The sequence below is a fragment of the Rutilus rutilus genome (genome assembly GCF_951802725.1).
Source record: "Rutilus rutilus genome assembly, chromosome: 2".
Taxonomy (NCBI): domain Eukaryota; kingdom Metazoa; phylum Chordata; class Actinopteri; order Cypriniformes; family Leuciscidae; genus Rutilus; species Rutilus rutilus.
In genome coordinates, this window is record NC_140210.1 from 40,209,904 (window position 1) to 40,237,862 (window position 27,959).

Genomic DNA, 27,959 nt, shown 5'->3' on the forward strand with positions numbered 1-27,959 from the left:
CTGATTGGTTCACTGGTATTTTCCTTCAGAGGCGGTCGGTGCAGAGTGCTAAGCTGAAACGACTCTGAGAAGGAATGACCGACTGAATATTACATATACAAGTCGTTAGAATAAACAAAAACAAATCGAAATTCATTGTTATCACACAATTTGAAGGTAGGTAGTAAATACAAATCTAGAAATTATCCAATATTCTCGTTTTGTTGTCGCGGAATCCGTTTTTGCTAGCAGCTCGAGCGCCGAAAAGCTCGAGGATTCATCTCCATTTTGCTTGTTGTGATTAATTTGATCATTAATAAGCTTCTTCTGGTATCATTTATATCAGGTTAGCAAACTTAGCGTTATTAGTTATGTTTAAAACGCCAGTAACGAGCTGTTTGAAAGCATTGCTTTCATAACATGCTACAACATGCTGTTATATAAGCGGAGTGTTGCGTCATGTTTATTTACATTCTTTTCATTTTGAACTTGATTATTTGCCTATATGTCTTATTTGGGTTATTTTCCTTAATATGAATGTATTTATGTTGGCTTCGAATCGCAGGTTATGTGTATATAATCTATTAAGTTACATCTTGTGTGAATTAAATAGGGGGTGGGGCACATTTGCGTATAACCTTGTTACTGAATGACTCCATTGGTACAGGCAGTAAACCCGCTGTTTAGTGTTTAAACAAAGGCTGTTTTATAACCTAACGAGTTGACTACCTAGGCAGCATTTTTTTTGGCATGTATTATACAGTTTTATTAATTGAATTAAGTGGGAGGGGCTGTAAACATGCTATTTAGTTTTAAAACAAAGGCTATGTATCAAAACCCATTGAGCTGCCTAGCTAAATAGCTTTTTTTGGAAATCATAGGTGCCTGAAAAGTGCTGTCTGTGTTGGCGTCTTGCTAATGTTTTGAGACACAGCTGAAAAAGGTATGTGCTGCATGTTGCATAGTATGTTAATCTAGAGATAAACAAGCCCTGAGGCAAGTCATTCATTTGTTCATTTCCTCCTTGTTTTTCAGAGAACTCCTGGTGACTGTAAATTCTTCAAAACACACTTTCTGCACTGAATTTCTAAGCATATTTTGGATCCATTTGTTTCGGAATCTTCCCACCTATTCCATAAGTCTGGTGTCCAGCCACAGAGTATGTCAGTGGCTCTTCTCATGCGATATGCCACGCTCAGCGGGACCCGTGTCTGCAGCAGGGCCGCCCTCGGCCTGACCAGCGCCCATCAGGAAGACCCGAGACGGTCTCTACACACTCCGTCATCTCCTCTGTGCAGTAACTCCCGCTTTGATCCAGACAGCAGTGGCCATCCGACTACCTGGGACTCCTTCGGGATCTGGGACAACCGCATCGATGAGCCCATCATGCTTCCGCCAAGCATCCGCTATGGTAAACTCATTCCCAAAGTTAGCCTGACCAAGGTCGGCTGTGCTTCGCTGATTGGTCAGCGGAAGGAGAACGAAGACCGCTTTCAACTATCGCAGATGACGGACAACATAATGTACTTCGCGGTTTTTGATGGACACGGGGGTGCAGCGGCTGCTGAATTCTGCCACAAGAACATGGAGAAGCATATTAAGTAAGGATCAGTCGTTTAATATCCCTTTTCACCAGTTTTGTTGTCACAAAAATGCATCCGGCTACAAGAAAAACTCACGATTGTGCTCACATATGGCTCGTTTCCACTGAGCGGTACGGTGCGGAACGGTACGCATTTATTTGCGTTTCCACTATCAAAAGTTGTGAATGGTACCAAAATGCCGAACCGTACCGGACCACTTTTTAGGTACCCTTCCATTGGGGTACGTAGCACCATAGATATCATATATAAAGGCTAGATGTCTCGTGCGCACTGCTGGCCAATGGAGGTCGACGTCCGCACGTGGCGGCCATCTTGCCACAGTGTACTCGCTCACTACTTCAATGGTGCATGTACTTTTAAATAACCATAACTTGCTCATTTTTCTACCGATTTTCAAACGGTTTGGTTTGTTATAAACGTCAGAGATGTAGTTATGACACTGCATACATATGAAAAATTATAACATACATGTTCAAGCAATTGGAATTATAGCCACGTTAATAACGTTTGTAAGAAACCAAACCGTTTGTAAATCCGTCAAGATTTCAGCGAGATAAGAGGATTTGTGTGCGTGCTGATCATTCACCTTAATGCACAGAGCACTGTGACAAGATGGCCGAACGATGATGCCGGAAGTGACTGCGCCATAAGACATCTAGCCTTATGATATCTATGCCTAGCACAGTGGTACGGTACTAAAAGGTGGAGCTAGACTCACTGCAGGACGTTGATTGGTTGACAGAGAATCGTCACTTGCGCGTGCTACAAGGGGAATGACAACATGAGAAGCGCCATTTTTAATATACAGTTTAATATAATACTACTCTTACTGTGTCACGAAATGTAATTTTAAGAGTTTTTCAGGCGAGAATGTAGTTGTTTAAAGCTCAAATCTGTGGTTTATTTAGAAAGATGATTTTTTTTTTTTCCCCGGTTGTGAGATCCATGCGATCGGCCGGCGCTCATGTTTCCCGGCTGGATGAGCCTTTCCTCGGCTAGTTCTTCTGACGTTCGCCGCTGACTCCGACGGTAGTGGTTAAACATGAGATATAATTCGTCTTGTGTAGACCTAACGGGCGATCTTTGGTCTCGTGAATATATAATTCGTTCCCTGTCAATCGTTTTGGCTGAGGGCTAAGTTTAGTTTCATATTATAGGCTATTTGTATTTAACTTTACTGTTGTAATGTTAGACTAGAGCGCTGCATTTGGATATTTGACTGAATTGTTTGCTTTATTTCTTATTGTATAGCTTCTTGTACCTTTTACTTAAACTTTTATATTGGCTATTATTGATAAAACTGAAATTTTACAAAAAGAAAAAAAATTCTTTTTTTTGTCATTTTTTTTATTACAAGATTATCACTGATGTTTATTGCAACATTTGTACAAATGCATATATTGCCTGGAATATGTGTAATTTTTTTTTTTTTTTTAATGAAAAGAGGTAACGTTAGGGTTGTGTTTTAAATTTCGTTTTGTTATAAATAGAATAACGTATAACGTGCAGTTAAGAGCGCGCTGTAGCTGCTACCATTTGCATGTAGGAGTCGCACATGGCAAGTACAAACTTTGCGTACTTGATATTGAGAAAAGCCTAATGTCGGCGCTTGTCTTCTTGTGACAAACATGTCGAGGAGCAAGAACACGATCTGCTGTATGTCATCCATTGTAGTTTACTATGTTCTTCGCGCGAAAATGACGTCGATCGAAACACCACGCCTATCAAGTAAGGGTACTGTTGGCAGTGGAAACGCTAGCCAGATTATGGTTAAAAGACCCGAACCGTACCGTACTGTACCGTACCGTACTGCTCAGTGGAAACGAGCCAATAGAGGCTCAAGCCGTGTGTTTAGTAACATAGAACTTCAGAGATTTCCTTCAGGAGATGGGCTTTGGAATCTGTGTTTTAGGATAACTAACTGTTTATGTTGCATTTGGTTGATTTTTGTTTCAGAGATATTGCAGAGGAGGAGAATAACTTGGAGTTAGTTTTAACCAGGGCATTTCTTGAGCTGGACAAATCGTTAGCCAGGCATCTTCACTTCAGTGCAGATGGTAGGTCCTATTTCACTGATTTATTCTTTTTTGAAAGCATGCATGTTACATGAATACATAATAATCTGTAGTCCCTCAGCTCAGTTTTAGAGTCTTAATTCATAAGTATTGCTTTGATGCTTCAGGTATACATGTAACAGAGCCAAATTGACGTTTGTGAGCAGAACGTGACGATGTAGACTAAAGAAATATTTTTGTTTAATAAAATAAACTGATCCCTAATGCAGAGTATAATCTTCTCGTGATAGTTCACAGACTTCTCTTTGGCTCTGTAAAATGCGTCCATCCTAAAATAAAGATAGCACTTGTATATACTAGGGGTGGGTAAAAAAAAATTGATTCCTAGATGCATTGACATTTTTTCTCCAAATTGTTATTAATAATTGTATTTACTAAAAAGACTATGCAGGACAAACACTGGTTTGGAGGTCGTGTTTGCAGTGGCATATATATCACAAAATGGTGTTTACGCTGTGCGGCTTGTGCAAACAAACATACACAAGAGCTTTCTGATAAATTTGACAGGCAAAAGTCTCAAGCTTTACAACGTCTTAAAGAAAACATCCCAACTATCATATCATTTAAACGCGTGTACGTGCATCTCAGAGTGACTCCGTCACAATGCTGCTCCACTTGAACTGGTATCATTTACATATGCATATACATACTGCATATCCTGTGAGTTTGTTTGGCTTATGATGTTCATCTGGGAATGCAATGTGCGCTGTTTCATCAAAATTGAAAGGTGAATCATTTATATACGCCAATAAACAGTTCGCACTGTAAAGTTTAAACCCTCGCACTGAGTTTGCATGTTGCTTCTATAGTAAAGAAGTGGACAAATATTAAAGATTAAGTAAACATTTTAGTTAAATGTCATTTGGCCAGTATTAAGCATGAATTTGATCTGTTGTAAAGTGTGACAACACCAGGCCGTTGCTGCTCTCTGCAGGCATTTGTTATAATACATAATGTACAGAAAATTATTGTTCTGTAAAACCATATGAATACTTGCTTTTGATACTTTGTTTGAACCAAATATTATTGCCTCATTGTTATTATACATGTATTATAAGTCTTTTGCTTAGGTCTATTTTTATTACCACGAAAAAATATCAGATTACTCAAATAATCGTCAAAATAATCGACCGAATACTCGGTTACCAAAATAATCGTTAGCGACAGCCCTACTCATTTATTTATTTATTTATTTACTGTTCATCTTTACAGAAAACATGCCTACAAGGTACCTTAACTTGATAAAGATTTGCATCCAGTGAAAAACCAAAATGCATCAGGAATTAATTCGAACAACATCGTGACTCCTTGACCTGAAATAGTATCAAATATTACATTCGATTCCCACCCCCAGTATATAATATTAATGCATATTTAAAAATAGGGTTTTGCCATTTTTCTTTAGAGTAGTCTTTGTTAGATTCATGTGTGTTGATAAGGATATTAAATGCTGTTAGAATAAGTACGATTATGCCAGGCCCATCTTATTCATGTAGTGTGCGGCCCACTAGTGTGGCCTGCTGCGTGACATGTCCAATCTTGCCCTTTGTGTGTGCGTGTTATATCTACAACAGCCGCGGACCCAGCTTACCCCCTATAAGAGCTGCAGCTCTGCACTACCTTTATGGAGGCCGGAGGGCTAGATTGCTCCAGCGGGTCCTTGCGTGGACTTCTGGAAGGTTCCTGACCTTTCTCTCTCTCTTTTCCTTTCTGTCTTTCTCTCTTATCTCTCCTTTACTGTGCTCTGTCTTCTTCACATGTGTTGGTTGCTGGAAAATGATTGGTTAGTTGTTGTGTTCTGTGTATGGATAACTCTAGTTTTATCTGATGTTGTAGAAAAAAAAAAGCACGAGATATTTACTGTGGGAGAACAAAGTAATTTTCATTGAAGAAAAGCTGTTTGCTTTTATGCTATTAATGAATTTTTGTAAACCAAGCAAGGTGTTTTGCTTAAACAATGGTGTTTACTGTCATATGTGCCATTGCTAGTCAAAAAGACACAACCTGGTTGCCTTGACCAATCCAGTGCATCATCTCTTTTGGAATCTCCCTCTTTTTTGTTTCGGTTTTGGTTTTTATCAAAAGCTTGTGTACCAAAGCATCGCATACATATTTATTAAATATGCACAGTATTGTGTAGTACAGTACACTAGAATTATGTGCAATTCTCAGAACAGGACTAAGAATTAAAGCTTTTTAAATTTCTGTGTGTGTGATTAAATAATTGTACAAAAACTCACTATTGCGTATTATTCTGTATCAGTGACTTTAAACGCATCACAACTAACCATTCTGCCTCGCTCTCTGGTGTGTTACAGCCTCTCTGTTGAGTGCAGGGACCACAGCCACAGTGGCTCTGCTGAGAGATGGGATCGAGCTGGTGGTGGGGAGTGTGGGGGACAGCCGTGCCATGCTGTGCCGCAAAGGCAAGGCCCTCAAACTCACTGTGGATCACACACCTGAGAGGAAGGATGAAAAAGAGAGGTACAGTTTGCCCGGGAGCACTAGTTTCTCCAAGCAGATTGAGGCACTGTGAGAGCACTTCTTTTGATCAACATGTTTGTTTCTGAAGGATACGGAGGACTGGAGGTTTTATTACGTGGAATAGTTTGGGTCAGCCTAATGTCAACGGCAGACTGGCCATGACACGCAGCATTGGAGATTTCGACCTCAAAACGTCAGGTGTCATCGCAGAACCAGAGACTAAGAGAGTTTCAGTGAGAGCTTTTTTTTAAATTCACTTTAAATATCCTGAAAATGTCTTCTCTTTCTCTCAAATTTTATATAATTTTTTACCAAAAAATGATATAAATTATTTTAAAATAATATAAAAACTTGTTAAAAGTTGTATTGATTTAAGTGTACCTGTGTTGTCAGTTGCATCACGTCCATGATGCTTTCCTGGCACTCACTACTGATGGCATCAACTTCATTATGAACAGTCAGGAGATCTGTGACGTCATTAACCAATGCAACGACCCTAAAGAGGCCGCACAGCGCATATCTGAACAAGTGAGTCAAATAATCCAACAGCCACTATTAAAGGGTTAGTTCATCCAAAAAATTGTATTCATGTCATTCCAAACCGGTAAGGCCTTTGTTCATATTTTTGATGAAAAACATGAGCTATCTGACACTTTCTGGAATAGGGCTGCTACAAACGATTATTTTGATAATCGATTAATCTAACGATTATTAGAACGATTAATCGACTAATCATCGATTATTCCGCCGACTAATCAGTAAGTTTGGAACGATTATTCAGCTTTTTCAATTAGTTAAAACACTGAGTTATACATCAGGGTAGCCGCGGGGTCTTAAAAGTCTTAAAAAGGTCTTAAATGTCATGTTCCTAAATTAAGGCCTTAAAAAGTCTTAAATTCCGTTGTCCAAGTCTTAATTTTTTTAATGAAGGTCTTAAATTTCATTATACTAGCCTATTTATTCAAAAAGTTCAACAGGGTTTAGTGTAACGTCAGAGAACGTCTCAAACAATAGTTTGGGTTTTCGCGCCGACGGCAATGGAACAACATTCTAATCAATCAGTCGAGAGGAGAGACATCATGGGGAAGTGTCGTTCGGTTCGGTGTACGCATTTTCAAACCGAACGGTTCGTTGGACCATTTTTCCTGCCGACCAAAATTTCATTATTTCAAATGTAGGCGCGTTGCGCGAGGCAAGCGCGCTCATAATGTAAGAGACGCCGGCGCGACCACAACATTGTCCAACATCAAATGTGCAAACGTAATGTAAGCGGAACGAAACTGGGCTACTCGTTATTGTGTGGTTGAAGGACCGCTTATCAGTTTGGACCAGTGCAGCGCGAGCGATCTTGATCAAGCGACACTGTTACACAGCAGCGGTAATAAGAGATAAATAAATCATTTGAATTCGCCACAGAAGTAATAACATCGCTGTGAGATCTAGTGAGAAACATTCACATTTCTCCGTTATTAACGGATCAAACAGCGCGTGGAAGCCAGGAAGAAACATTGTGCCATGAATGAACTATCCAGTGTCCACAGATCAGCAACATTCACCATGGATTTATTGTAGTAACACTAACTGCAACCATGGAAGTTTGGCAGGAATAGTAGGCAATAATGCTTTCAAGTAACATTACGTTGGTTTTATTTTGACATTATGAATACAATTGCTGCCCTCAAATTTTAATCTGAACTAAAAATAGACCTTTGTTTATAACTACTACAATATTAGGTTACATTTCATTTTTTTCCAAGGTGCTGTTTTGTTTATGCTCCTAAGAAGAGTCTATTATAGCTCCATCATTGGTCAAAGTGTGTTGGTTTTAATAAAAATAATAATAAAAGATAAAATTATCTGGCATTTATTTATTTTTGCTGTATCGAAAACGTACCAAACCGTGACACAAGTGTATCGTATTGAACCGAACCGTGAATTTTGTGAACCGTTACACCCCTACTATCTATATCTCTCTTACCTGTCTACCCCTCTGAAGCAATGGTTGAAGCAATTTGAATGCTGAGAAACTTTACTAAGACGATTTGTAAAGTTAGTTTATCTGTTTATTGTTATGAATGTTTGATATTTACCAAAAACATCACTTTGCAGTGTGTTGTTGAATGATTTTTTTTTTTAATAATGTATTTTTAATTAAAACATTTGTTAGTAATAGTCATTATTGGGATTTGATCTGGTGTTTTACGACTGCATAATGGGTGCGATGTAGGTCTTAATTTTCATTAAAGTGGTCTTAAAAAGGTCTTAAAGTCTTAAATTTGGGGTGATCAAACCTGGGGAAACCCTGTACATATTCTAACTATAATATAACAAAAAGAAAATCACTTCAGCTTTTGAAATGGTTGTTTTAATGAACTTTGAGCAACTAAACAGGTCATTCTCTTTAAGTTTTCAGATTTCTTTCCAACTCAAATCACACACAAATGCTCTCTAAGCATTGTTTAAATATTCTGTTCTCTTTCAATAGAAAAAAAATTAAAATTAATCAGCTGCATTACAGACGAACTTAATCTGCAAACAATTATTATAAGTATTAAAAAAAAAGACAATTGAGCTGACAGAGACATTCTCATTCACCTTTTAATTTACAGTATGAAAAAGTAACTGACATGATATTCTTCATAACATCTCCTTTTGTAAGTCTTCATGAATATGGAACAAAATAAAGGCAAGTGATAAGACTGTAATACCTAATAGTGTTACAATAATAAAAACAGCCCTGTCAAGCTCGATCAAGCTTTATTCTATGCAAAAATAAATCATCACATTACTGTAATTATATTATTATTGTTAATATTATTGCTATTATTAGTAGTATTGCATTCTCTAATAAAGAGATTTACTGCTAGATATTTAGCTCCAGCTGGAGAACATTCACCTCTCACCGGCTCCTCTTGTTTCCTCTTTAAGTGCTTTAACATGCATGCTGTGCTGAAAAGCAAGTTCAGCCTTGCATGTATTGCACACGACAGCATTCTTGGTTTGAAGCTTTGTGAAACTTTCACACACCTAGCTAGTTCGGATTCGTTTGCACTCCGTCATAATTCGCGCTGTGTTTTCTTCTACCGCAATAGCATTTGTAACGGCTGCATTACACTCTAGCGCTACAGCGGCGTAGCGGTCAAATCGCGATATTGCAGGCCCTTACATTAGGTCACGTGAGATCAAACGACTACTGGACAACAACAATTTTTTATTGTCGACATTGTCGACTAATCGTTTCAGCCCTAGTTAGGAAGCGACGTGAAAACCTTTTGTGTGTCAGAGACTGACCCGGAAGAGAATAAATTGTTGAATAGAGTTGTTATTTTAGTTTTTTTGCACACAAAAAGTATTCCTGTCGCTTCATAACACGACTATGTTTTTTTTTTTTTAAGTCACGCCGATCATCGTTTTCATGATCGATCGTCCCAGTATTCACATCCCTAACCCAAACCGTTTATTTTATTTTTTATTTCCGGCAAAAACAATAAGATTGTGATGCGTCCTGTTACCATGATATAAACCCACTCATTTATTCTTGTCTCTGTTGTGAATGCAGCAGGTTTAAACATGCGTACGATTCGTAGTGAGTTAATTGGTTCTTTTCTGTCTCTCTCAGGCTCTTCAGTATGGATCTGAAGACAACAGCACTATCATTGTGGTGCCGTTCGGCGCCTGGGGCAAGCACAAAAGCTCTGACGTGAGCTTCTCCTTCAGTCGTAGTTTCGTCTCCAGTGGCCGCTGGGCCTAAGCAAAAAATAACTCAAGACACTGATGGTACAAGTGACACACAAAATCGACTCTCTAATCTGAGCTGAACAATGTGCAATATTCTCCTTATCCATCCTGTGAGGATCACCTCGAAAAAGACCAGAACCCACATTTAATGTGGTTTTGGAGTTGATTTCTCTCATCAGAATGATTCTAAGCTATTTAGCCTAGGGAAGCAAAAGAAGCATTGAATTAATGTCTAAGACGGTGTTACATTTTTCCTGAGCTTTGAGGTTTTCTTTGTTTTAAAAATTGTTCTGCCAACAGGTATTTGGTTACCTCAGTTCTGGTTTTCACTTTCGCAGATACAATACTTTAGAGTAGTTTGCCTTGCCATAGTGGAATCAACACCCGTCACATTTTAATGTCACAACAGGAATGTCAAGCACTTTCAGATTTTGGGAGGTTCCATTATTTTATTTGTAACCTTCATGACTCTCTGTAGTGTTGAGTGACGCGCATAAGCACATTTCTGTGGTCTACAGTCTTTGTCTGATGGCTGTGCGTATTAACAAGCCCATATTCACAGTTAGACTACTGTGTGTACTGAAATATGAACTCCTATTCCTTGTGCAAGCACACGTTTCTATAACTCTGTCTCCTATTATTAGTGTGAATAAACTTCTTCCAGCTTGACAACCAGCAATTTTAAAGCTACACTAAGAAATATTACTACCAAATGGAATCCGCAACCCAACTTGAGGACCATTGTGTGAACAAATCGATTATTTTTTTCTGTGCCTTGTCCATAAACGTCTGTTCTTATTTCACATGCTTGAGTTATTCTGGTGAGGAACTCAACTTTAGGTTGATAACTAAAGTTTTAAACTGTGACGTGTGCTTGTTTAGTGTTACCAAACAAACTATTTTTATTCAGATTGCACACTTGAGTGGTTTCCCTACAGTGCATAGATCAAAGTGCAGATGGTGATTTTATTTTATTTATATAATGTATATGATGGACATTTAACTTTATGGTATATGTGAATGTATAGATGTTATACCTAAATGCATCTTTTCTTCTAAAGTCTCCTAGTTACAGGAGAGAAGTGAACATTCATTCATTCATCCTCTGACACGATTGTTGTAATTGCAGACATTCTGCTGAAAAATCTCCTGTCATGATCTCTGATGTCCAGTGAATTTAATTTGTAGAGCCATACACACGTGACCTCAGCAAGTCGGCATCTCGGTTCAGGCTTCGTATTCTAGTGCTGTTTCTTCATGTATTGATTTCGGCATTAACACTCATTTCATTCTCATTTAGAATTTCCTTTCATTTTAGACTTTTTTTTTTTCATGTCTTCTCTGTAAGGTCCAGAAGCGCTTCCAGTACGATAGGCGTCTTGTTTCTTTTCATATGTGCTGTTCTTCAGTTATTATGTTTCTGTCAGAATGTATTACATTCGGTGTTAACACAACTGTGGATTTTGCCTAGAACAATCTGTAAAACAACTACAAGTGTTTCCTGCTCGCTCTCTCTCTCTCTCTCTCTATATATATATATGGACCTAACTTTGCTATTATTGATATGCAGTTTATTGTAAAATACAATGCAGCTGTGAATAAAGTTTCACCAGAAACATCTCCTTTGTTTAAACATGTTTTTTTTTTTTATACTGATGCATTTTGCTGTCAAATCTAATTGGATCCATTAAAAGTAGTGTTGTTGTGCGTCACATTTCTCATGGTATTAGGCACCACAATTATTGATTCTTGCGTCTTCTTTTTTTTTCTAATTGGCTTACTACTGAAAGCATATATTTTAGTAGGCCTGTAAACTTAAGTTTCAACAAATGTCCTGCTGCAACGTGAATAATTTAACATGTTGTATTATTGTGTCCCGGTAAATGTAATACAGGAAAATGTTCAGGTTTAAGCGCTGATGATGCCTGTGACTGAATCCCACCCTCTGCTCCATCTATATAAGATCTCTGCTTCACCGCCTCAAGTCAGATTTGGATTTTTCCCATCGGATACTTAAACAGCTTAAACCCTTCCAGACATCCAGCGGTCACTGCAGCAGCGAGAGGAGGGTAAGCATCTTTCTCTAATGTTTCACCGATGTTATATTAATACTGTAGATTGAAGGTTGCGGATGTTTATGCTACTGTAACCTGTTTGTGCTTTATAATCTGTAACTGACAAGTGAAAAAATATGCTGATAAAGTGTTACAGCCACATTGTATTAATCAAATACGTATGTTTTAAAAAAAATGGCTAATTAAATAAAAAGGCAAGATATTATATAAAATCGCATAGTCATATAAATGATATAGCCATTTCAATTTCCTACACGATACATTGGAATATAAAAAATTAAAGCTACATATGGAGAGAACGGGACTGATTGTCACACACGCTAGACATGCCTTAAATCTAGGCTACAAAAAAACGTATTGAACATTTAAGCATTATTATTCTGAAAATAGCATAACAGTAATAACCCTTAAACTCACTCATTTCTGATACGAATTTCTGAGGTATAACTTATTGTCCTGATGCAAGATAAGTACACTTCTTCTCTTATTCATATTGTGTTTGTCTTTTTAGGGAGAAAACCTGGCAGAACATGACTGACAATGTTGTCTTTGAGCATGATCAAATCACTGACGAGACGGGCAGAAACGGGATGTCTCTATCAAAGATCATTGCCATGGGACCCGTGAAAAAGCAACATGGAGCCACTGTCAGCTTCCATAGCGTCTGTTATAGAGTAGATCAGAAGAGCGGACCCATCTGCAAGAGGACAACAGTCCAGAAAGAGATTCTGGTAGACCTCAAGTGAGTCGATCTCATGCACAGAGAGAGAGAGAGAGAGAGAGAGGGGTCATAATAATTCAGACCAGGGCTCATTTAGTCTCTTTAATCTGTTAAAAGATCGTCCTCCATTGAGTTTTGGCAACATCTTTTTCAGGTTAAGCTTTTATTGTATTTATTGTGGTTATTGCATCATAGGAACTTAAAATTCATAAAATTCACAATTTAAAATGGCGTAAGAACTTCAACATCTTCTATGATAATATAGGAATTTTAAAAGGTTCTCCTATGATATCATAAGAACTTAAACATCTATGAAAATAGGAATTTTAAAAGGTTCTCCTTTGATATCATAAGAACTTAAACATCTATGAAAATAGGCATTTTAAAAGGTTCTCCTATGATATCATAAGAACTTAAACATCTATGAAAATATAGGAATGTTAAAAGGTTCTCCTATGATATCATAAGAACTTAAACATCTATGAAAATATGAATTTTAAAAGGTTCTCCTATGATATCATAAGAACTTAAACATCTATGAAAATATAGGAATGTTAAAAGGTTCTCCTATGATATCATAAGAACTTAAACATCTATGAAAATATGAATTTTAAAAGGTTCTCCTATGATATCATAAGAACTTAAACATCTATGAAAATATAGGAATTTTAAAAGGTTCTCCTATGATATCGTAAGAACTTAAACATCTATGAAAATAGGAATTTTAAAAGGTTCTCCTATGATATCATAAGAACTTAAACATCTATGAAAATATAGGAATGTTAAAAGGTTCTCCTATGATATCGTAAGAACTTAAACATCTATGAAAATATAGGAATGTTAAAAGGTTCTCCTATGATATCGTAAGAACTTAAACATCTATGAAAATGTAGGAATGTTAAAAGGTTCTCCTAGATATCGTAAGAACTTAAACATCTATGAAAATATAGGAATGTTAAAAGGTTCTCCTATGATATCGTAAGAACTTAAACATCTATGAAAATATAGGAATGTTAAAAGGTTCTCCTAGATATCGTAAGAACTTAAACATCTATGAAAATATAGGAATGTTAAAAGGTTCTCCTATGATATCGTAAGACCTTAAACATCTATGAAAATATAGGAATGTTAAAAGGTTCTCCTATGATATCGTAAGAACTTAAACATCTATGAAAATATAGGAATGTTAAAAGGTTCTCCTAGATATCGTAAGAACTTAAACATCTATGAAAATATAGGAATGTTAAAAGGTTCTCCTATGATATCGTAAGACCTTAAACATCTATGAAAATATAGGAATGTTAAAAGGTTCTCCTATGATATCGTAAGAACTTAAACATCTATGAAAATATAGGAATGTTAAAAGGTTCTCCTAGATATCGTAAGAACTTAAACATCTATGAAAATTTAGGAATTTTAAAAGGTTCTCCTATGATATCGTAAGAACTTAAACATCTATGAAAATATAGGAATGTTAAAAGGTTCTCCTAGATATCGTAAGAACTTAAACATCTATGAAAATATAGGAATGTTAAAAGGTTCTCCTATGATATCGTAAGACCTTAAACATCTATGAAAATATAGGAATGTTAAAAGGTTCTCCTATGATATCGTAAGAACTTAAACATCTATGAAAATATAGGAATGTTAAAAGGTTCTCCTAGATATCGTAAGAACTTAAACATCTATGAAAATTTAGGAATTTTAAAAGGTTCTCCTATGATATCGTAAGAACTTAAACATCTATGAAAATATAGGAATGTTAAAAGGTTCTCCTATGATATCGTAAGAACTTAAACATCTGTGATAATATAGGAATGTTAAAAGGTTCTCCTATGATATCGTAAGAACTTAAACATCTATGAAAATATAGGAATGTTAAAAGGTTCTCCTAGATATCGTAAGAACTTAAACATCTATGAAAATTTAGGAATTTTAAAAGGTTCTCCTATGATATCGTAAGAACTTAAACATCTATGAAAATATAGGAATGTTAAAAGGTTCTCCTAGATATCGTAAGAACTTAAACATCTATGAAAATATAGGAATGTTAAAAGGTTCTCCTATGATATCGTAAGACCTTAAACATCTATGAAAATATAGGAATGTTAAAAGGTTCTCCTATGATATCGTAAGAACTTAAACATCTATGAAAATATAGGAATGTTAAAAGGTTCTCCTAGATATCGTAAGAACTTAAACATCTATGAAAATTTAGGAATTTTAAAAGGTTCTCCTATGATATCGTAAGAACTTAAACATCTATGAAAATATAGGAATGTTAAAAGGTTCTCCTATGATATCGTAAGAACTTAAACATCTATGAAAATATAGGAATGTTAAAAGGTTCTCCTAGATATCGTAAGAACTTAAACATCTATGAAAATATAGGAATGTTAAAAGGTTCTCCTATGATATCGTAAGACCTTAAACATCTATGAAAATAGGAATTTTAAAAGGTTCTCCTATGACATCATAAGAACTTCAACATCTTCTATGAAAATATAGGAATGTTAAAAGGTTCTCCTATGATATCGTAAGACCTTAAACATCTATGAAAATAGGAATTTTAAAAGGTTCTCCTATGACATCATAAGAACTTCAACATCTTCTATGATAATATAGGAATTTTAAAAGGTTCTCCTATGATATCATAAGAACTTAAACATCTATGAAAATATAGGAATGTTAAAAGGTTCTCCTATGATATCATAAGAACTTAAACATCTATGAAAATAGGAATTTTAAAAGGTTCTCCTATGATATCATAAGAACTTAAACATCTATGAAAATATAGGAATTTTAAAAGGTTCTCCTATGATATCGTAAGAACTTAAACATCTATGAAAATAGGAATTTTAAAAGGTTCTCCTATGATATATTAAGAACTTAACCATCTATGAAAATATAGGAATTTTAAAAGGTTCTCCTATGATATCGTAAGAACTTAAACATCTATGAAAATAGGAATTTTAAAAGGTTCTCCTATGATATCGTAAGAACTTAAACATCTATGAAAATAGGAATTTTAAAAGGTTCTCCTATGATATCATAAGAACTTAACCATCTATGAAAAAATAGGAATTTTAAAAGGTTCTCCTATGATATAGTAAGAACTTAAACATCTATGAAAATAGGAATTTTAAAAGGTTCTCCTATGATATCGTAAGAACTTAAACATCTATGAAAATATGAATTTTAAAAGGTTCTCCTATGATATCGTAAGAACTTAAACATCTATGAAAATAGGAATTTTAAAAGGTTCTCCTATGATATTGTAAGAACTTAAACATCTATGAAAATAGGAATTTTAAAAGGTTCTCCTATGATATCATAAGAACTTAAACATCTATGAAAATATAGGAATGTTAAAAGGTTCTCCTATGATATCATAAGAACTTAAACATCTGTGATAATATAGGAATGTTAAAAGGTTCTATGGCAGGAGTTTTCAAACTGGAGTGCTAGGGCATCTGAAAAAATTCTGGAAAAAAAAAGAAGATAACTTAGTAGTAGTTGTATTTTTCCATTTTTTTAGTGGCATCATATGGATCTTAACAATTGTCCTCTTACAGTATCATTCGAGTTTGTAGAGCTCGAGGCAGAGCGCGCGGCGGAAACTGACGCGTCTGTGGTCGGCCGGTGCTGTGAACGCGCGTTACCTCGCGAAGTTTCAGTTTTGCTGCGCTTTAAGGAACGCGCACCTGATTTATTACTGTTGGTGACAGAGACACATACAACACCGTAGTTCAGCCTAATCGCTTTGAAATAAATACAGTTAGGTAAAAGATATAGTCTACTGCACCTCGAAAAAACTATTGGCTGGCTCTGGGTGCAACTACTGGTAAGTCCTGACAATTTATTTAAAATAAGTTTAAGTTTAAGATAAGTTCGTATGGCACCTATGGCAGTAAACTAGCGGATATTTTTGAAAATAGCAACATTTTTTATTTGAAATTAGGTTCAGGTTTTATCACGACATCGCAGGAACTTTAAACGGTTTTCTCTCTGGCTTCATAAGAACTTCAGTAGATTATCCGATGGCATGAGGCTTTACAAAACCTTTTCACCTTTACATGTGCTGCATTACATGTGTGTTCACCAGAACAATAGATGTCAGAAAACCAGAACGCTTTTCCTTAAAGCATTAAATGAGCTTGACATTTCCCAGAACCAAGTGCATAGTTCCTTTGGACATTCTCTCTATAGAGTTAGTGTCAATTATATGATATTATGAATGGGTTTGTGAGTCTAATCTCTTGATCTCTTGGCTTGCAAACCCACCAGGGTTAAATGCAGTCAAGTGTGATCTTGACCAAATGAAAAACCCGGTTCTCGGGTCTCGGCATCACCTAGATGACCTAGTTTTAACTGTGTTATAGTTTGATAACCATTTAAGATCTCTTAAATGTCAGGAATTTAATCACAATTAGATTCATTGCTTAGATGAGCAGCATTTAGCCATGATGGCGCTCTACTTTTTTTTAGACTAGCACAACAACATCTGTGCAATAAGTTTTTCCACCGGGCCTGATGAATTCAATAGCAAGTGACATGAACATAATCTCATTTTTATCTCCCTTTTCAGTGGGATCATGAGACCTGGTTTAAATGCTATTTTGGGTCCTACGGGAAGTGGCAAATCTTCGTGAGTACATATTTGACGAATTCACATCTTAATAAGATATCAGTGCCAAATGGATTCCGGATTGAAGGGGAGATTATTTTTGGTTTAACAAGCTTTTGGAGTATCTTTCCTGACAGTTTCCTCCAGGAATACTGAATCAGATCAATGCCAATGCAACGTTAACATCCCTTTTCTCTCTATCTCTCAGGTTTTTGGATGTACTTGCAGCCAGGAAGGATCCTGCAGGTCTTTCTGGAGAAGTGCTCATCAATGGAGCCCTGCAGCCTCCTAATTTCAAATGTCTTTCTGGTTATGTTGTCCAGGTACAATGCATGCATCATATGAGCTCTATATATGAGACTAAAATGAGTCTCTTAAATGCTTATAAGGTGTAGGAATGGGACATTGGGATTCAGCATAGAGTTTCCTAGCAATACATTGTGTGTGTATATGTTAAGGATGACATTGTGATGGGCACTCTAACGGTGAGAGAGAACCTCCGTTTCTCGGCTGCACTGCGTTTGTCTTCCCGAGTCAGTCCGAGGGAGAAGGAGGCGAGAGTTAACCACCTCATCTCAGAGCTGGGCCTTAACAAAGTCGCAGATGCAAAGGTGAAATAGCGTTCTTGTCCAGGCTTAAGTAGGTATGTCAAGTTTACTTGCTGACTCGCGTTCTTTAACAAATCCTTCCCTCGCGGGTCAAAATTACCTGAAGCCCTAAAATTATACTTAATTTATTTCATTTTGGTAATATTTTTTCATGCAATTTTTTTGGATGTATATATATATTTTTTTATTTACCGTTCAATTGCTAGAATTGATCAATACATAATAAATAAATAGTAATTTAAGCACATTCCTCACATTCTTTTAACCTAAATTCAAAACAACTCGCTATTTTATGCATAAACCTTTTAATTCAGCTCAAAATATCTTACATTGGGTGTCTTTGCCGACCTCTTGTGGGAAAAAAATTATATAACATGATAATTCATGACTCTAGCCACTAGATGGCCTTATAGCTCTATTTAAAGGGAAATGAGCTGTTCCACTGGATCCTAAAGTCAATTCGATTCAGTATGCATTCAGATACACATGTAGACATTATAAAATAATTTTTTGGTAAAGTTTTAGCATTTTTAGTTGCGAATTTTGAGCATTTTTAGGTTTTTAAATGTGTACTGAAGCATTCCTCCCATTCCATTCATTCCTATGGGGGTCAAATTGACCCACGAGGGAAGGATTTGTTACTTTTTTTAAATTTCAACCACAAAACTCCTCGAATGTATTCGTGGTTCAAGTGCGACAGAAGTCATGGGGTCTTGGACCCTTTGGATGAACACTCAATAAAAATTTTTTTTAAAAAAACCTGGATCAAAATGACCCGAGGGAAGGATGACGGTTAACTTAAGTAGATAAAAATATGCAAATCCTATCAGAAAGCTGTTACTTCTTTAAAAGATAAAAATGAACTAATCCTATAGGTAGTTCTGAAACATTTTTTATTATCCAACATAAACATTTTTGGTTAAAATTGATATACAGTTGTAATCGAAATTATTCGACCCCCATTGCAAATTGCAGGTTTATTGGCAAAATGTAAAGACTTTCAGCTGTTTGCAATGAACAAATCAAAGATCTAGACCTTAAGTGTGCACGTATGTCTGTATAGGTGGGCACGCAGCTTATCCGAGGGATCTCAGGTGGGGAGAGGAAGAGGACCAGCATTGGGATGGAGCTGATCATAGACCCCTCTGTGCTGTTTCTGGACGAGCCCACCACCGGGTTGGATGCTAGTACAGCTCATTCTGTGCTTCTGCTGCTGAAGAGGCCTGTATATTCAAAACATCCATTCATTGTCATCTCTGGGGGTGTAAAATAAAGAGTATTCGGTGAAAAGAATCCTCTGGCTGAGCCTCTGTGCTTTCAGTGCCCATTTTTGAGATATGCAAGTTATCACATACACTACCATTCAAAAGCTTGGGGTCAGTAAGATTTTGTAATGTTTTTAAAAGAGTCTTTCAAAGCTAAAGCTGCATTTATTTGATCAAAAATACAGAAACGGTAATATTGTGAAATATTATTACAATTTAAAATAACCTTTTTCTATTTGAATATATTATCATTTTATTGTGAAACATTTTATTCAGTGATTCTTTGATGCATTTGAAATAGAAATCTTTTGTAAAATTATTTATGTCTTTACTGTCACTTTTGATTAATTAAATGTGTCTTTGCTGAATAAAAGTATCAATTTCGTGATAAAAAAAATCTTACTGACCCCAAACTTTTGAGCAGCAGTAGTGTAGATATGATCTTAGTGATGTTGTTTTACTGTCTCAACACTGTTGTGTGTGTGTGTTTGTTTTCAGAATGGCCGGTCAGGGACGCACCGTCATCATGTCCATTCATCAGCCGAGGTACACCATCTACCGGCTTTTCGACAGCCTCACCCTGCTGGCCAACGGCAAACAAGTCTATCACGGACCCGCTCAAGATGCTTTAGACTACTTCGCCAACATTGGTACGCATTATTTACCGATACGGAAACCTAAAAAAGCTTTTAAATATGCTTAAAAAACTAGGGTTGAAAGAGCTGAACTGTGAGGTGACACTTTCTTCTAAGATGTGACTATCAGGAGCACAATACTAACATCTCTACTTGAACGAAACTTAACGGTGTTTTGTGTTTTCCATGATATCTTAGGATATGCATGTGAAGCTCATAATAACCCAGCTGATTTCTTCTTGGACGTCATTAATGGGAGCTCCGCAGCGGTCAACGTGACAAAGATGAATAATAATGGAGGTACTTTGGTTATACTTCTATTTAAATGGAGTCAGATTCGCTTGTTGAGTGATATATCATGTAAAACATGCCAAAAATGCCAATACGAGGATTTACGAGGAAGTTAATTGCCATTTACACTCAACTTGGCTATAAATAAGTAAAGAGATGTTTTGTATTAGTTGTGCATTGTGATCACTTACATGAACGTGCATTATACACCATGTGTGATATCATTGACAGATTTCGAGTCTGAAGTGGCTGCCGGTAGCCAGCAGTGTATTGAGGATCAGCTGGTGGACAAGTACAGAAACTGCAGTTACGCACGGGTCATCAAAGCCGAGCTGGAACGCATCACCCGGGCCAAAGACAGCAACATCAGAGCCAAATGTCACACCATCACCTACAACAGCTCTTTCTTCCAGCAGCTCCACTGGGTGTTATGGAGAACCTTCTGGAATCTAATGCTGAACCCACAGACTTCAGTAGCGCAGGTACCGCTGTGATCTTGTGGATTTATAGATCTGACATCTGTCTGTCTGTCTGTCTGTTAGTCTATTGCTGTTTTCTAAACGATTTAAACTTTTTATTTATAATAATTATATTAAATGTATCACCCCAAAACCCCAAAATTAAATAAGAAATTCTACAAATACAAAATAATAATTATAAATAAAAATGTACATAAATAATGTAGTAAAATAAATAACTTTAATTAAAAAATTATAATGTATATTAAAATATAAAAAATATAAAAATATGTATTAATTAGTGTGTGTGTGTGTATATATATATATATATATATATATATATATATATATATATATATATATATATATATATATATATATATATATAAAAATATTTGATTTTGGTTTGATTTATATATTATTATTATTATTATTTATTTACATGAATCAAATGAAAATCTAATATTTTTATATATTTTATTTATAAATATATTAAATGTATCACCTCCAAACCAAAGAATAAGATAAGGAAAAAACAAACAAACATTTTTTAAATAATTAAAATAAATTAATAAAAAAATAAATTTGTTTATATATATATATATATATATATATATATATATATATATATATATTACAGTAAAGTGAATCTTATAAGTATTACTATTGAAAATGTAACTTTCTGGAGGCATGAGAATTTAATTATAAAAAAAGGTGCGAAATCTTTTTAATGTGCCTAAAATAGGCTTTATTTTTTCTGCAAAACATAATCTCATTTCTTCTATGTAACCTGAGCATGTTTTCATGAGATCTGAGCATTCAGATTACACTAAACAGAGATTTATTGCCCCAACAGTTTAGATCCAGATTTTCCTCAAAAGAGAATTTATGGAGACTTTAGATGCTCATTATCCACCAAATGCCATCAGAGGAGGCCTCCATTTAGTCATTATTAACAGCTGATTGCTCCCAGAGGCTTTGGGCTTAATCCTCGAGGTCAGAGCTAAGCGGATTTGGCGACTGTTGTGACCCTGGTCTCGCCCTCCTCGTAGATCTGAAGTGATATCATTTCTGGCAATGCAGTGCGGATAATTTTTGACAAGCCTAACAGAATAGTGTCTACCAGACCATCACCTGACTGGAGTTAACATAAAGACTGAAGGCTCTGCTGTATTTGCTTAGCCTTTTACCCTGGGAACGACCTTCACGCTGCAGACACTCATAAGCTGTCAAGAGATTATTGTCAAACTCACTCTTTCTGCCTATTACCTTTATCCAGTAAATTATGCTAAGATGTTTTGAGCGGTGCTAATTAGCACGTTGCCTTGCGCTTGCTATATTCTGGGTGGTTGATGCATTGTTGCTATAAATGGTTTCTAGGATGTTTTGGGTGGTTCGAGTCACAAGCCATCAAGCGGAATTTGATTTGCCGCTAGTTATTTCCTATACAACTTTTGTTCACAGATTTCTCCAATTACATTCAAAATGATATCTGGTAACACTTTACAATAAGGTTCATTAGTTAACATGAACTAAGAATGAGCATTAATTCATCTTAGTTAATATTACTTTCAACATTTACTGATATATTATCAAAATCAAAGGTTAACATTAGTTAATGCACCGTGAACTAACATGAACACAATGAACAGCTGGATTTCTATGAAGTAACATTAACTCATTTTAATTAATACTGTAACAAATGTGTTGTTCATTGTTCATTGTATACACAGTAATGAACCGTATTGTAAAGTGTTACCTAATATCGTAATGAAAGCATGTGCATGTGTCATTAATACTGAAATCATTCGTGCCAGTATTCGAGCACTGCTTGAGTTATGAAGGTTATTATTTTTCGCAGTTGGCAGTGACGACCCTCATGGCTGCGATCGTTGGTGCGATCTTCTACGGAGTCAAAGACGACCAGAGTGGCGTACAAAACAGGCGAGTTTAACTTCTCTCCTGTGTGGCATTAAGCACCTTTTCTAGAAAGCATTGTGCATGTATATAAAGCTTTCACTCTAATCGTGAGCTTAGAGTAAAACGTGTGATATTATGCTTTAGAATGGAGTCAGATGACTGATACAATTCTGCAAAATGAAAATACTCTGTAAAGAACAAATTTTTGCGCACAATACTTTGACTACTGAAAAAATAACAAAGTGAAATTTGCTTCTTTTTTTTTTTGAAAGGTTTAATACATTGATTTAACATCTGTTAAACTAAGTAAATCTACACTCTTTTTAGTAAATTAATCAGCAGTTATGAGTGCTGTCAAATCATTTAATTGCATCTAGCATAATCATTTAAGTAAATCTAACTTATTTTACATAAAATTAATTAGAAGTAATGCATACACATAAATTCATATCATTTTGTGAAAAATTCATTAAAAGCTTCGAATAAATCTACTAATTTAAAGTGGCTATAAAAAGTCTAGCCTTATTAAAATGGCAGTTTTTTTTTTTTTCTTCAAACACCAATTTGTCAAAAAAGTAATTAGTTACTAAGTACTAAGTTTATAAAAAATATTATTATTTTTTTTAGAAAAGGCACGCAGCTTTCCACTGAGTAAAATACATGTACTCACTTTTTTTTTTGTAGCTCCATGCAAATGTTACAATTTTCTTTTCAGGTTTGGTGTTTTGTTCTTCATCACAACGAATCAGTGTTTCAGCACACTCTCCGCAGCTGAGCTCTTCATCGCGGAGCGCAAACTGTTTATGTATGTACTTCAGCCTTTTTGCCAATTATTATTTTTAACTATTTTTTTATTATAATTGTCATTTATTTATTTTATGATAAAAAAAAATCATAAAATTTTTATTATATATTTATCATTTTTTGCATTATATTATTTTAATTATCATAAAATAAAAAAATACAATTATAAGATAAGAAATTACAAGAAAAATAAACAGAAACATGAAATGGTGTACGAAATCTTAAAAATATACTTAAAATATACATTTTTAATTGTATAAGATTTCATACACCATTTCATGTTTCATGTTATAATCCTATATTATAATTGTAATTTTTTTATTTTATTATAATTAAAATAATATAATAATAAAAAAAATATATATATATATAATGAAACATTTATATTTTATTTTTTAAGATTTCATTCACTATTTTCATGTTTCTATATGTATTAATTATTTGATATTAATATTGTAATTTATTTATTTTATTTATTTTATAATTAAAATAATATAATTAGAAAAAAGAATAAATTAAATTAAATTAATTTAAATTAAATTAAAGTTTATAATTAAATTTATATTTTATATTTTAAGTATATATTTTAAGACTTCATTCATCATTTCATGTTTCTATATTTATTATTAATCATTTATATTATAATTGTAATTTGATATTTTATGATAATTAAAATATAATTTAAAATTTAAAAAAATATTTTTTATATAAAAAAAAAAATATATATATATATTTAATATTAATATTTAATATATATTTAAAAAAGTATAATTTAAAATTATAATTAAGTATATATTTTTAAGATTTCACACATCATTTGATGTTTCTATATTTCTAATTGTATTTTTCATAATGAGCATTATTTCTGTACTGAAGCTCTGTGCTCATTCCGTGTAAACGCAGCTTTATGTGGTGTACATGCAGGCTCAGGTGCGTCTTCTGTGACCCCTCCGCTCTGTAAAGTAGCATGTCATGTTTCTCTTTTTGCAGTCATGAATACACAAGTGGATATTACAGAGTGTCCGTCTACTTCCTGTCTAAGATCCTGTCTGACATCATCACTCAGCGCACGATCCCTACCATACTCTTCACCTGCGTTATTTACTTCATGATCGGTAAACATTGTACACGATTAAACCCTAAAGAGCCAGCACACGATTTTCTGTAAACGTATAACCCACTGTATCTACATTTAGCCTACGAATTAGGGCAAATCATATAGCATCAAATTGTTTTAAAGGAGAACTCCGGTCAATTTTAACATTGAGCTCATTTTTTTGTACATTTGGAGTGCTGTCAGTACAGAGAACAACGACAAAAATCGGTGAATGATTTACATCCTGTTTTCGGTCGAAGTCCACAGTAGTCGATTGTCGAGTTCATGCGCATACTGTAGGTTTAGTACCTATGATCACGCGCGTGAACTCGACAATCGACTACTGTGGACTTCGACCGAAAACAGGATGTAAATACAGGTATGTGCGCTGGCTGAATAAACATCATTTTTATTCATATCTTTCACATCTACTGCAGTCAGATTCACCCGCGTTCACTCCGAAGGAATCACTCACATGGCTGGGCACTTGTAATGACACATCAAGGATGTTAAGAGCCTAAAAGCAGGTTTAAAACTTGCCCCATTGAAGTCAACAGGGTGCAAATTTTAAAAAGAGGATAACACGGTGTAGGCAACACCGATTTTTGTCGTTGTTCTCTGTACTGACAGCACTCCAAATGTACAAAAAAATGAGCTCAATGTTAAAATTGACCGGAGTTCTCCTTTAACATGTTGAAAATGTCTTTGTTTTGCAGGGCTAAAACCCACAGTGCCAGCGTTCTTCATCTTCATGCTGACAGTGATTCTGGTGGCTTGTACGGCGGCGGCCATGGCCATGGCCATCTCAGCCGACCAATCGGTGGTGGCGGTGGCCAACATCTTCATGACCATCAGCTTCATCTTCATGATGGCAAGTACATATTGCAGAACAAGCGCTTTAACTGCAGAGAAGGCCTGTTCTTTTTTTCTGTAACTGAATGTGTGTCCAGATCTTCTCTGGTCTGCTGGTTAACCTGAAGAGCATCATGGGCTGGCTGTCCTGGTTGAAGTATCTCAGCATCCCTCGCTATGGGCTTGAGGTATATGAACTTTCACTCTCTACATCTGAGCGACCGAAAGACTTGCTGTTTGAGGTGCTGATATTTTTATGATGGTTGGTCTAATCATTTGAACAGGCATTGGAGATAAATGAGTTTTTGGGGCTGAATCTTTGTGGAAATGTCTCTGCTGTGATGAGCGGCCCTGCAACAGACAGCATCATGTATGTACAAATATATCTTATATATATGTTGATATGTGTGGTAATTAGTCTCTACAGGTGGAGAATTGTGTATATTGTGACAGTTTATCTTATATAAAACAATATTTTTAAATGCTAAACCGCAAGTAAGTTCCTGAATTAGACCTTTTTTTTTTACTTTCTATTCATTAAAAAAATATATCATGGTTTTCACAAAAATATTAAGCAGCACAACTGTTTTCAACATTGATAATAATCAGCAATGTTTCTTGACCATCAAATCAGCATATTAGATTTCCGAAGGATCATGTGACACTGAAAATTCAGCTTTACATCACAGGAATAAATTACATTTTAATATATATGACAATAGAAAACAGTTATTTAAAATTGTAATAATATTTCACAATATTACTGTTTTTACTGGTCAAATAATTGCAGCCTTGGTAAATATAAGAGACTTTTATCAAAAACATAAAAAAACAAACAATATTCCCAACCTTTTGAATGGTAGTGTATGTGTGTATCTGATTTTTTTGTAATGTTAAACTACATATTCTGTGCATTATATTTTACAGCTGCACAGGAGAACAGCACCTGACGTTCCAGGGAATCGATCACTCATCCTGGGGTTTATGGCAGAACCACGTCGCACTTACAGTCATGACTTTGATCTTTCTCATCATCGCTTACATCAAGCTCAGATTCATTCATAAGTTCTCATAAATGTTGTGATTTCTGTTAAATGTCAGCTTTATCGTATATATCATCATTTCATCCTTCTTTACAGTAAGGATGTGCGTAGATGGGATTCTTTCAATGCTGATTTCATCCCAAGTTCAAGATTGTAAAGGTCATCAGGGTTTGATAGTCAACATGAGATCAAAACTGGCCCTATTTACTCTCCCAAATACACATGACTGGTTTTACAATCAACAATTGTAATGGATATATTTTTCCAGTCTGATCAACGTGTCCCCTTCTTTCTTTCTTTTGTATCAAACATATCACATCAAGAACGATAACTATATTAGCGTCCACACCAATGCATGATATCATTCAGTTTATGATAAGCATGCACTTCAGATTTGTAGCCTGCCACTTTAAATGCTAAAGCTCTTAAAAGCAGGATGGATTATGATTGGCTGTCAGTGTTTTTATAGTTCATCAGCTGGAAAAAAACATGATTCCATTTCCAAGGATATCATTTCTCTGTGCCATTATTATTACAGTTGTGTGAACTCTGCTATTCTTTTATATTTAGAATGATTTGTAAAACCATATCGTTACAGTTGGTGTGAACGAGCCTTTGGAGAAGTAAAATGGGCTGTAATAAATCTAAACATTATTATTATAGTACAATTAGCTAGAGATCTTAATGAGAATCTTGTGTAAACTTATATGATTCGCGCTAATCAACTTAAACTTAAATATTTTGTCATAATTGACAAATAATGAATAATTTGAGCCCCTATGTTACAAACAGGACTAGGGTTGTGCACAGGCCTGGTACGGCTCGCTCCTTCATAATAATTGGTTTTAATGAGTTGTAATCCACCGCAAGCAGACATCAGTGAGATTACTGAAGCGCTAAAACCACAGACGAAAGCTAGCAAACTCTTTCATTGATAACTACACAATATCCCTGTATTGTACAGGTCTTACAGTCGAGGGCATTATGACTGGGATCAAGCCACACGTGTTTCGTGAACAAATAATGAGCACATGATGAGTTTCAATGGTTTTTATTTCAAATGACTGTCGTATTGAACTGTAAATAATGTATACGTCAAAATCTGAGAGTACCATAGTTACAGAGGTTATTGCACAAACTGAAAAAAAAAGACAAAAAAATCATTAAAGCTGCAGTCCGTAACTTTTTTTGTGTGTTAAAAATGTATAAATAATGAGCGAGTACATCATGAATCCATTTTCCGAACTATGTTTTTGTTTAATCTTGAATCACTACGGTAATAAGTGTTTATATTCTGATCTCTTCATCCACAAGACGCATGCAGTTCTGTTTATTAACCACTAGAGCGCCAAAAGTTACGGAGTGCAGCTTTAAGATCGTTGATGTTTTTATTAGGCTTAAAGGAGAAGTGTGTAATTTCTGCTTCTCTAGCGGCACCAAACGGTGAATAGTTTGAGCAGCCCAACTAGGCCCCAACGTAACAAATTTGGCTGTGTATTCATACAACGTGTTTGAAAACTGCTAGTTGCGCAGAAACTATATACTTAACCTTTAGGAAAAGCTTTGTAAATCCTATCTTTAGACAAATACGCATGGGTTTCCCATGAAATCAGATGCACTCCAAAATCGAAGTTTGTTTCAAATTACAAAAAGTATCAAAATGATTTAAGTTTCATAATTATTA

At 35.2% G+C, this 27,959-nt stretch overlaps 2 protein-coding genes across 4 annotated transcripts; both read left to right on the plus strand.

Annotated features, from left to right (window-relative positions):
- Window positions 1–22: 22 nt before the first annotated feature.
- On the plus strand, window positions 23–11,500 carry ppm1kb (protein phosphatase, Mg2+/Mn2+ dependent 1Kb). Of its 3 annotated transcripts, XM_084400934.1 has the most exons (9): window positions 31–156; window positions 861–922; window positions 1,015–1,244; window positions 1,278–1,580; window positions 3,540–3,640; window positions 5,977–6,142; window positions 6,231–6,375; window positions 6,536–6,670; window positions 9,762–11,500. In XM_084400934.1, exons 3-9 carry the CDS (start codon window positions 1,141–1,143, stop codon window positions 9,891–9,893), a joined length of 1,086 nt encoding a protein of 361 aa, XP_084257060.1. In that variant the 5' UTR covers window positions 31–156; window positions 861–922; window positions 1,015–1,140; the 3' UTR covers window positions 9,894–11,500. The 3 variants fall into 3 exon arrangements, with proteins under 3 accessions (XP_084257058.1, XP_084257060.1, XP_084257059.1); XM_084400932.1 differs by having other exon boundaries at window positions 23–156; window positions 1,015–1,580; XM_084400933.1 differs by lacking the exon at window positions 861–922 and having other exon boundaries at window positions 1,015–1,580.
- A 349-nt stretch (window positions 11,501–11,849) lies between these two features.
- On the plus strand, window positions 11,850–27,416 carry abcg2d (ATP binding cassette subfamily G member 2 (JR blood group)). The gene is made up of 16 exons (XM_084400987.1): window positions 11,850–11,949; window positions 12,467–12,697; window positions 17,265–17,324; window positions 17,512–17,626; window positions 17,762–17,914; window positions 18,975–19,132; window positions 19,675–19,826; window positions 20,010–20,111; window positions 20,334–20,584; window positions 22,422–22,504; window positions 23,196–23,285; window positions 24,275–24,399; window positions 25,097–25,251; window positions 25,331–25,420; window positions 25,517–25,602; window positions 26,160–27,416. Exons 2-16 carry the CDS (start codon window positions 12,486–12,488, stop codon window positions 26,305–26,307), a joined length of 1,980 nt encoding a protein of 659 aa, XP_084257113.1. The 5' UTR covers window positions 11,850–11,949; window positions 12,467–12,485; the 3' UTR covers window positions 26,308–27,416.
- The last annotated feature ends 543 nt before the right edge of the window (window positions 27,417–27,959 follow it).

What these genes read in the sequence shown, in the direction of transcription:
- abcg2d (XM_084400987.1), top strand. Translation starts at nt 12,486, where the DNA reads ATGACTGACAATGTTGTCTTTGAGCATGATCAAATCACTGACGAGACG. An exon ending in AAAGATGAATAATAATGGAG is followed by an intron (nt 20,112 to 20,333) that starts GTACTTTGGTTA and finishes TATCATTGACAG; the next exon opens with ATTTCGAGTCTGAAGTGGCT. An exon ending in GCGGAGCGCAAACTGTTTAT is followed by an intron (nt 23,286 to 24,274) that starts GTATGTACTTCA and finishes CTCTTTTTGCAG; the next exon opens with TCATGAATACACAAGTGGAT.
- ppm1kb (XM_084400932.1), top strand. Translation starts at nt 1,141, where the DNA reads ATGTCAGTGGCTCTTCTCATGCGATATGCCACGCTCAGCGGGACCCGT. An exon ending in AGGAAGGATGAAAAAGAGAG is followed by an intron (nt 6,143 to 6,230) that starts GTACAGTTTGCC and finishes TTGTTTCTGAAG; the next exon opens with GATACGGAGGACTGGAGGTT. An exon ending in CAGAGACTAAGAGAGTTTCA is followed by an intron (nt 6,376 to 6,535) that starts GTGAGAGCTTTT and finishes CTGTGTTGTCAG; the next exon opens with TTGCATCACGTCCATGATGC.